This window comes from Triticum aestivum, chromosome 3B (assembly GCF_018294505.1).
Source record: "Triticum aestivum cultivar Chinese Spring chromosome 3B, IWGSC CS RefSeq v2.1, whole genome shotgun sequence".
NCBI classification, from domain to species: domain Eukaryota; kingdom Viridiplantae; phylum Streptophyta; class Magnoliopsida; order Poales; family Poaceae; genus Triticum; species Triticum aestivum.
Genome location: NC_057801.1, coordinates 587,396,501 through 587,406,316, shown reverse-complemented (window position 1 = coordinate 587,406,316; position 9,816 = coordinate 587,396,501). Strand labels below are relative to the sequence as shown.

The 9,816-nt window shown below is 43.9% G+C and overlaps 1 protein-coding gene across 3 annotated transcripts; it reads right to left on the bottom strand.

Moving 5' to 3' along the window:
* Positions 1-3,826: 3,826 nt before the first annotated feature.
* On the bottom strand, positions 3,827-9,560 carry LOC123071083 (DNA-(apurinic or apyrimidinic site) endonuclease, chloroplastic). Of its 3 annotated transcripts, none has more exons than XM_044494563.1 (12): positions 9,385-9,560; positions 8,298-8,454; positions 8,117-8,214; positions 7,953-8,032; positions 7,454-7,690; positions 7,090-7,367; positions 6,824-6,934; positions 6,113-6,250; positions 5,984-6,031; positions 5,233-5,313; positions 4,447-4,606; positions 3,827-4,201 (listed from the first exon to the last, which is right to left on the bottom strand). In XM_044494563.1, the coding sequence occupies exons 2-12, from the start codon at positions 8,385-8,387 to the stop codon at positions 4,080-4,082; spliced, it is 1,443 nt and encodes a 480-aa protein (XP_044350498.1). In that variant the 5' UTR covers positions 8,388-8,454; positions 9,385-9,560; the 3' UTR covers positions 3,827-4,079. The 3 variants fall into 3 exon arrangements, with proteins under 3 accessions (XP_044350498.1, XP_044350497.1, XP_044350496.1); XM_044494562.1 differs by having other exon boundaries at positions 7,968-8,032; positions 9,199-9,481; XM_044494561.1 differs by having other exon boundaries at positions 9,199-9,478.
* Between the last annotated feature and the right edge of the window lie 256 nt (positions 9,561-9,816).

The window sequence follows — 9,816 nt, the reverse complement described above, 5'->3', positions numbered from 1 at the left end:
CCGGCATTTGGATGGAGTTTTGTAAAAGGGAATTGAGTTTCATCAAACACAACGTCACGTGAGATATACACACGTCCGGTGGAAACATCTAAGCACTTGACCCCCTTATGTTGAGCGCTATACCCAAGGAAAACACATTGCTTAGACCGAAAACTAAGCTTACGGGTGTTGTAGGGACGAAGATTTGGCCAACAGGCACACCCAAAAACTCGAAGTGTGGTGTAATCTGGTGTGACATGAAAGAGGCGTTCAGTTGGAGTTTCGTTGGAAATAGTGCGACTAGGCCACATGTTGATGAGATGCACGGCAGTGAGAAAGGCTTCGTCCCAAAATTTTAGTGGCATTGAAGCTGAGGCTAAAAGAGCAAGCCCTACTTCAACGATGTGCCTATGATTGCGTTCAGCAGAGCCATTCTGTTGGTGCGCATGTGGGCAGGAGACGTGATGTGAGATACCTATCTTTTGAAAAAAAGAATTCAGTTTCTCATACTCACCCCCCCCCCCCAGTCCGACTGTACAGAAATAATTTTGCTATCAAGTTTGCGGTCAACGAGAGCTTGAAAGTTGTGGAAAACTTGGAACACATCAGCACGTTTCTTAAGGAGATATATCCATGTGTACTTGGTGTAATCATCAATAAAGCTTACATAGTAAGAGTGTCTACCAACAGAGGTGGGGGCAGGACCCCACTCATCAGAAAAAATAAGCTGCAAAGGCTTAGTGGAAACACTAGTAGACACAGGATATGGCAATTGATGACTTTTTGCTCGTTGACATGAATCACAAATGGTTTCTAAGTTCCTCTCACCAACAACTAGGAGTTTATTTCTACTAAGGATCTGATGAACATTAGAAAAAGAAGGATGACCTAAGCGATTGTGCCACCTCTCAGCAGAAAGCTTGATGGCACCATACACTTGTTTATTGTTCTGGCAATACTTGGGAAGCAAAGCATAGAGGCCTTCGATACAGACACCCCTATGGAGAATTTTCTTCGTGACCTGATCCTTGATCAAAAAGAAGAATGGGTGAAACTCTAGAAACACATTATTGTCAAGAGCAATACGATGAACAGATAACAACGTTTTGGAGGCATTAGGAACATATAGGATGTCATTGATGTTGAGATTTTTGTGTGGGGTTTTGATAAAGGACTGACCAACATGACTTATCTCCATACCTGCACCATTTGCCGCAGTGTAGACTTGATCATGGCCACGATATTTCTCATGCATAGTCAGCCTGTCCAACTCGCCTGTGATGTGGTTGGTGGCACCTGTGTCCATGTACCAGTTGGTATCAACGCCATAGGACACGTCGGCTGCAGCTGCAACTTTCTTTTTTTGGGAGTTTTTGTCATCGGCGTAGCGCCAATCACAGTCTTTTGCAATATGGTTTTTTTTTTGCAAATTTGACACTTGTTTTCATACCCTTCATACCCTTGAAAAGGGCGCCGGTTGCTGTTGTTGTTGCGGCGATTGTAGCCGCCACCACCAGAAGGGTTCTGGTTCTGGTGAAAGTAGCCGCCGCCTCCACCAGAACCCCCCTGGTGACCCCCGCCGTTCTGGTGTGCGCCATAGCCACCACCAGAGTTAGGGTTTGGATGGCCGCTGCCACCGCTCGCCATGTAGTAGCCGCCAGGAGCGCCGCCGCCGGAGCCACCAGCAGCAGCGTTGTAGCCGCCGCCGCCGCCGCCGCGAGAGCCACCACCCCCTCCTTTGCGGTAGCCGCCGTTTCCACCACCAGAACGGCCCCGTGAGGCGATGTTGGCGGAGGACTTGAAACCGCCATTGCCAGCACCGTGAAACATCTCCATACGCTGATCGAAGTTTGACACAAGGGAGAAGAGACCGTCGACGGTGATGGGCTCGGTGCGGACATCGAGGGCGGAGATGATGGGTTGATAGTCCATGTCAAGTCCGCCGACGATGAAAGAGATGAGTTCCCCGTCTCCAAGGGGTTTGCCCACCGCGGTGAGCTCGTCGGAGAGAGATCGCATCTGGCCAAAGTAGGCAGAGGCGGACATGGAGCCCTTCTGAGCATTAGTGAGTGCAGGGCGAAGATTGTTGGCACGAGACAGCGAGACAGCGGAAAACATAGTGGCCAAGGCAGTCCAGATGGCGTGGGAGGACTCAAGGGAAGCAACTTGGATGAGAACTTCTTTGGACAGATTGCGCAAGAGATATGCGACGATCTGTTGATCCTGAACGAGCCAGGGGTTATGGGCAGGGTTGGGGATGACCTGATCTTTGCCGTCTTTATCTTTGGTGGTGAGGGTTTTGGGAGGCTCGACGATGGTGCCGTCGATGTAGCCATAGAGGCCAGCGCCCAGTATCTGGGATCGGGCTTGAGCTTTCCAGAGAACGTAGTTCGTCCTGGTCAGGGGTTCAGAGGTGTTGTAATTAAGGGTGGAGGAGACGGCAGTACTGGAGGAAGACATGGTGGAGGGGATGGGTGGCGGCGAGGAGAGAAGCGTAGGTTGGGGGCGAAGGAGATGGGTAGGTGTCGAGAGGTAGGAGGCACGAGCTAGATGCAATCGGAAGAGCCTGCTCTGTATACCATGTGGAGAATGATGGAAGCGTCTCAACCCTCATACATGAGAGCCCGCATGTATATATTGACTGAGCGATCGTTGTAGATCGAGAGGATTACAGGGTTCGGTGGAGATTGCCAACCGAAGGGAGATACATGAGGAGATAGAGAAGAAGAGATAAAGTAGTTTAAACAGATAATAAAAATCCTATCTCTATCTCATATACTTGTGACGCAAGATATGTTTAACAAATTCCACACTATTTTCGCATGTAAGCCCGCCCTTTCCTTGTTGTCTCCGTCTAATCGCCACCGCCACCCACCCCAGTTCCCACCCGTTTCACCATCCACGGCCGCGATAGAGCCGAAGGGGGAGCCGTCCGCCGCCAAGATGTTGACCATGAAGATGTCGAACTTGAATCCCGATGCGGCGAAGAACGTGCAAGCCTATCAATGCTAGGATGTTGAAGCATTTGACGTCCGATTTGATGGAGCCAGTTGCACAGTGCATAATTTAGCAGGCACAACCCATCTAGGAGGCAAAGAAAAGGAGAACTTTTTGCATGGATAGCCGGACCAACAACTTTTGGGATTGGACGCATGTAAAAAACTTCTGAACATCCGCTTGCGCATTTAGGGTGTGATTGCGTATGTTTACCCTTATATTTACATGTGCTAAATTTTTATTGATATGCATGTCAAAAGAAGGAGGCCGGATGTTTGATGCACCGGTTTGGATGGCCAGCTCTACTATCGCAGTCCGCAAACACGTTCGGGTTGATGGACGGCGTCGAAGATGCCCCGACCAGCGATCTTCACACAGCTAGAATTTCGGACTATGCCACTCTAATTGTATTTTGCATCCAGGTACACTCGAAGACCATATCTCATACTTGTACCCGTTATGTACAAGATAAAAATGAAACTGTAAAATATAACTTTTACGGAACTACTCCCTCCGTTCCCAAATATAAGTCTTTCTAGATATTCCAACAAATGATTACATACAGAGCAAAATGAGTGAATTTACATTCTAAAATATGTCTACATAATCCGTATGTTGTAGTCTATTTGAAATGTCTAAAAAGACTTATATTTAGGAACGGAGGGAGTACGTATTTGTTTACTATCCATGCATATTAGCTCTACCGTAGATTTCTTCTTCCTGAATAGACTCTTGTTTTAACGCATGTTCCACACTTATCTGATAGGCACTCTGTAGTCTATACTCTACAGGTTTTAGTCTTGAGAAAATTGCTTCGAACAATACAGCACAGCATATCTGACCCAGACTATCGGAGGAACAGTTTCATGTTAAGTCTGAAAGGTCAGCCGGAACACATAGCCGGGACAGGTATTTCCCCAAAAGGCTCATGCTGAACCATAACGCTACAACCCTGGATTGGTACAATGACCACCAGCCAATATCCATTGAAGTACTACCTACTGTTTCACTGACGCAAAATCATCTGCGCAAACCGGAACAGGCAACGCTGCAAACCAACCCCAGAAGTTAGATTGCAAGTTTCGCATGAGGCCGGGGCTCGCTTAGAGCTTCAGTATGAGGCCGAGCGGGCTGTGGTCACTGGCAGAAACGTCGGGAAGGATGTATGAATCGTGGACTCTTTCCGCGATGGACTCCGACACAAGAAAGTAATCCAGGCGCCAACCTGTGTATCCGCCAACAGACAAAGGCAACATGTTAAAACCATGAGCATACTTTCCTCCCACATGACGAAACAAGTGAGGCTCATTGGGATGATCAAACAGCAAAATTTGTCAACTGAACAATAGATGGGTATAAATGTGAAATGCCTAAATGGTTGCTAACAGATCGTGCTAGTAAATATAAACAATGAAGGGAGTGGTTTCTGGTTTTTGCGGTAAGGTCGGGCTCGAGTCATCGAGCTCATACCTCTATTAGTCTTCCGGCAATTATGCCTATAACCCCAGTAGCTATATCCAACAACATCAGGGTGCTGTTTCCGAAACGTATCCACGAACCCTTTGGACAGAAAATTAGTCTCGAACGATTTCCTTTCTTCTTTTGTGAAGCCGGCACTTCTACTATTTCCCTGGACAAAAGGTAACAGATACAAGAAAATGTAACACAGAACGTTTGGGGAGGTCAGAGTGGAAATGATATCAGTACCAAAACAGATCAGGCCAGCCGTCACATCCATGAGCTAGACAACGTGACATACTGACAGGCCACCCAAAAACATGTCCGATAACAACACAATAAAGGTTATTTTCCACAATTTGGGCCAGGATTTCTCAGTAGCTCTACTTTTTTACAAGGATCTTGATAATTGTATTCCTAACAAGCATATTTTTGGACAGTGAAATAACAAACACAACCTGAAATACATAGCATGCAGCAATTTTGCATAATATAGATCACCCTTTGAGCAGTATACTGAGTGCTTACGTACTTTTCAATCTAACAACCATTATAAACAAACTACACATCGATGTACTTGTATGTTGGTGTGGCTAACTTAACACCTGAGATGTTGGGTTCAAGTCTCAGTAATTGTCCAGGAGCCATTTTAGTAACATGATAAGCAAGGTTTTGAAAATGAATTTTGTGGTCATACACCAGTGGAATAGCGCATACACCGCATATTTAAGCATAAAGTAAATTTTCTGTACCACAGATATTCAAGCATGTAGGTGATACAAACTAACGACTACTTACAGCAGGATCATGTATATCAATCTCCTGATGCGCACAGTTAAGATCACCAGTTAGTATGACAGGTTTCGATTTTTCCAATTCCTGCATAATCATACGAAATTTGTCAGGTTTTGTTAAACATGATAAAATGAAGGAGGCCGGCATCATGTTTGAACATAATCATGCATTTTTAACTAACAGCGTAGTTTTGCACATGATATCAACTGCACAGAAACACAACATCAGAGAGGTTCCAATGTGCTAACTCGATTAAGGTAAAGTAAGGGAATGAAAATAGCCAACAATGGAGATATGGCGCATACTGCATGATGAAAGATGCCCAATATGTTGGATTGAACAATGTCAAGGTCCACAGCCCTAACTAGGTTTCCATGCAAACTTTAGGGGCCTTAACATCCAACTGTGGCATGTACCTCCAAAGTTCTAACAAGGCACTTTATATTATTCTTAGCTATTACTAAGTTTCGGTATGTGCAAATGTACAGGACAACACACCAACCCTAAATGCAACCACAGAAAACAGATAAAATAGATATCCACCACAACTGCTTGTACTGGAGAACATGTCCAATGAACAGAAGGACTAAGAATAGGAATGGGGGAAATCAATGCAGTGACAAATAACAATATGAAACAATGGGGAAAGTCAGAACTTCGTCTTTTTCCAGAAAAAAACGTGACAGGCAAAGGTATAAAGGCATAAGAAAATTATTTCAAATATAAATAAAAGTAGAAGGCAAGGCGAGCATACTTTCATGTAGTTACCAAGGCATGGATCCCACTCTGTGACTCTGTAAGTCTACACAGTAACATATAATCACGGATTAGATTCGAATCTCAAGTGATGCATACCAGAATGAAAACTACAGCAATATATTACCAATCTTTTGAGACCATCACCGGAATTTGGCACATAAGCGGTTAGCAAGTAAAAATCATCAAATTCCACTGTCACAATCCTCCCTTCTGTATCATGGTCTGGTACACCAAGCCCATACTTGATAGAAAGTGGTTTCACCTACAAAAGTGCAGGACACATGATGAAGAGATATGGAATATGAGGGGCATGCTAAGCAAAGTTACTGTATTTGACAATAAACATTCCTAACTTGTTAATGTGCCCTTATGATCAACTGAAGCAGTACAAAAAAGTGCAAACAGCACAGCGATATAATGGATCTCCTTGTCTAACATCCATAAGAAATTACAGAAAGCACAGCACAATGATTAATCAGGTGACATGTGTTAATATCATGGAAGGATAACTATGAAGCAAACTAATAGCTCGAGCGTTTAACCGCTTATGTTTCAATTGTTTCCTTTCTAAGTTTCACGTAATCTGGAGTTAAAGATTCCAAAATAAAACATCAGTATCAGTGGAGCTGAACCAACTGGTATAATGGGGTGATTCCTAGATAAGGGGACATTTGGGCACTTAGTATTTTATTCCAATTCCATTCAGTATTCCTTGCAATTGGTTGAACTTGAAACACAGTACAACAGAAGAAACCAATGAAAATTTGTAAGTGTTTTGAACTATGAAGCACTGACAAAATTGGTGGTGCTAGGGTGCAAGAATGGCAGTCCATACCCGTGAAATTATGGCAGTCCCTGAATATCCAAGCTTTGACACACTACATGTCCAGAAACTATTGGTATACCCTTCAAGTAGACTTTCCTTGATGACGTCAACATCTTTCTCCTGCGCAAAACAGTGCAACTATTTGTTGATAAACTATTCGAGTGAATGAAGTACAGCAAAATTTTCAGAGGACAAAAGGCAGATGCCAGCTTTGCGAGACAGAACTGCGCTTGTCCTATCTTTACAAGATCATTTTGTAATAACAAATATCTTGCCTGAATTTTCGTTTCTTGCAGGCATAGCACATCAAAATCCTCCCTCTGTGCTAACTCATGAACGGAGAAGCCCCTATTTTTTACTAGAGCTTTCAGTCCATTGACATTCCATGATAGAATCTTTAGTGCCCTTGTATCCTTGCTAAGGGGTGGAGGCCTCATGACCTTAGGATTGTATGGAATCCACTCAGCCTGTGGCTTCTTGTGTACAAGTACAGTCCAAGGCTCTGCACCATCCACATTAAGACCCAACCCCGCCTTTGCAATAGCACCATTGGCTGTGAAAGACAATCCCATAGTTAGCCAAGAGAGCAGTAATTTTCTAGCCCAGAAATGATCAAGACTGGTGAAACAATGAGCGTACCAACAACTGTTTCCTTCTTGTGTGATGTTTTATTTATCTTGACAGTAGTCACAGGGTTCTCCTCCGGAGTGGTGCCCTTAATTGATTTCTGCTTGGTTCTACTTCTCTTGCTAGGAGTTGCGGAAATAACTTCAGAAGTTTCTAGCTTTTGTTCAACCACTACTGAAGCGGCACCTTTTCTTTTTGAAGGTACTTCTGATGGGCCAATCTGCTCAATGGTTGATGCTCCCTCTTTACCTGCAGAAAAAGAATCAGCATCCAGCCAAAATGCTTATTGCAACACTATATAGATGTATACACTAACACGTACTGATTGCTATTCTTCTGGCTACCTACTACCTACGATACAATTTCTCGGGAAAAACTGAACATTGTCTCATATTACTAGGGCAGAAGTCATAATTGAATCAGGAGGTTGTAGAGGTGCATGTAGAGTCTATACAAAGAAAGCATGAATGTAGTTCAATGGTACCACTAGAGGTCTGCAAGTAAGTCATACCAATTACTTCCTCACCCAGAGATTCCATCAGAGCTGATACCAAATCTTTCTTGTTACCTCTCGCAGCAACTCCCATCGTCCTTCAAAGTCATGGCATACAAAACTAAATGGGTAAATCAATTATCGGAAACATACAATAAGGGGAGGCTAGGAAAATTTTGAACCTTGTGAGTTCCTTGAGTTCTTTCACTGTCATGGATTGGAGCATACTAGGGTCACCTCTGATTCGCTCTATCTCCAATGTGCTTTCAGTGTCATCTTCCTATGGTTCCAAAAAATACATGAATTTCTGACCATGAGATGTATAAACGACAAATGTCAGCACAATGGGTATACAATACTAACCTTTTCTATGACTGTTTGTTCATCTTTCTTGATCTCACTGTTCTTAGAGACAGCTCTACGTGAATAGGTAATCCGCGTCCTCTCACTCATCACGTTTAGTATTGGAAGCACTAATTTTCTACAACTGTAATTTGTTCTTGGAAGCCCACCGCTACACCTGTAAACAACAAGTTGTTTCACCACGTGTTGCAGAAACATCCTAAGTGATTCCTGAGACATTAGATCCATATGAATGATGACCGTGCCAATTTCCTCAATGCACAGCAAATTAAATAAACATTGTGGCTACTGGATAATAATGTTTTCGGCGATTCATACTAATAGAAAAATACTGTAGTTAACTGGATGCTGTTCACAAAAAGAAGAAAAATACGGGCCTTTTTGATTCATAGGATTGTAAAAACACTGGAATAGGAAAAACGTAGGATTGAAATGGCACGTCCATTGGATCCCTATAGGATTTGAGTCTGTTTGATTGTGTCACTGGAAAAACAAAGGATTTCTTTCAAGAGGTTGGAGTGGATGTTAGAATTCCTGTGAAATGTAGTACAAATGAATCCTTAGGAAAAAATCCTATGGGATTCAATCCTACGAATCAAACGATCAATGTAGGAAAAATTCCTAAGGATTCTAATCCTTCAAATATCCTATCAAAATCCTTTGAATCAAAGAGACCCATAAAGCCGCATCCGCACCATGACAGCAAGTCAGGGCAGCACATTGCAGAACACCGTTGAGCCCCCAATAAATAAACTTGCATTCGATCTACAATTCCTAAATGGAGAGGACTCCACCCCTTCTATTATCCCCCAAATCGGAAGCTGCTGCCCTACGGCGTGCGGAGAACCCGAATCGACAAAAGGAAATTGAAAATGCACACAAGGGGGATTGACAGCCGTACTCGTAGAGACGGAGGAGAGAGCCACAGCGCAGGAGCAGCTGCATCTGCAAGTGGGTGCGTGGAGGCGGCGGGACGTGGAGCGAACCGAACCCTCACTTCGAAACTAGGGTTTATGCAATCAAGAAACCTCGCATTCAACTCAAGAAAATGGAGGGGCGGAGGGGCGGAGCACACGGGGGACGTTACCGCTGAGAGGAACGCCGCCGCTGTTCCCCTGCTGTTCACGACGGGACGGCGGCACAACACTCCGGTGTGGTGTGTTCGGCGGTCGCAAATGACGGATTGAGTCCATCCATTCAACAGGGGCAAAATGGTAATATGATGTCAGAGACCAAGAAGAATAAGGAATTTGGCATGTTTGGTTTATGATGATTAAGGGCCAGTTCTAAGAAAAGGGCCGGTTCTCTTGGCTAATCAGCCCTCTCCTCATCTTCTCTCAGAATTTTTAACATCCATTTGTTCGACAAACCTAGCTAGTTAGGGGACCTTAACTAGCTAGTTAAGAGACTCTCCCAAAATCATCAAGCACTCATTCGCTTGACAATCTAAGCTGGTTATACATTCATTCGTTTGACAATCCTAACTAGTTAGATCCTAACTATGTAAGATTGTCAAACG

What these genes read in the sequence shown, in the direction of transcription:
- LOC123071083 (XM_044494561.1), bottom strand. Translation starts at nt 9,242, where the DNA reads ATGCAGCTGCTCCTGCGCTGTGGCTCTCTCCTCCGTCTCTACGA. An exon ending in GAACTCAAGGAACTCACAAG is followed by an intron (nt 8,033 to 8,116) that starts GTTCAAAATTTT and finishes ATGACTTTGAAG; the next exon opens with GACGATGGGAGTTGCTGCGA. An exon ending in CAAGAAGGAAACAGTTGTTG is followed by an intron (nt 7,368 to 7,453) that starts GTACGCTCATTG and finishes TGTCTTTCACAG; the next exon opens with CCAATGGTGCTATTGCAAAG.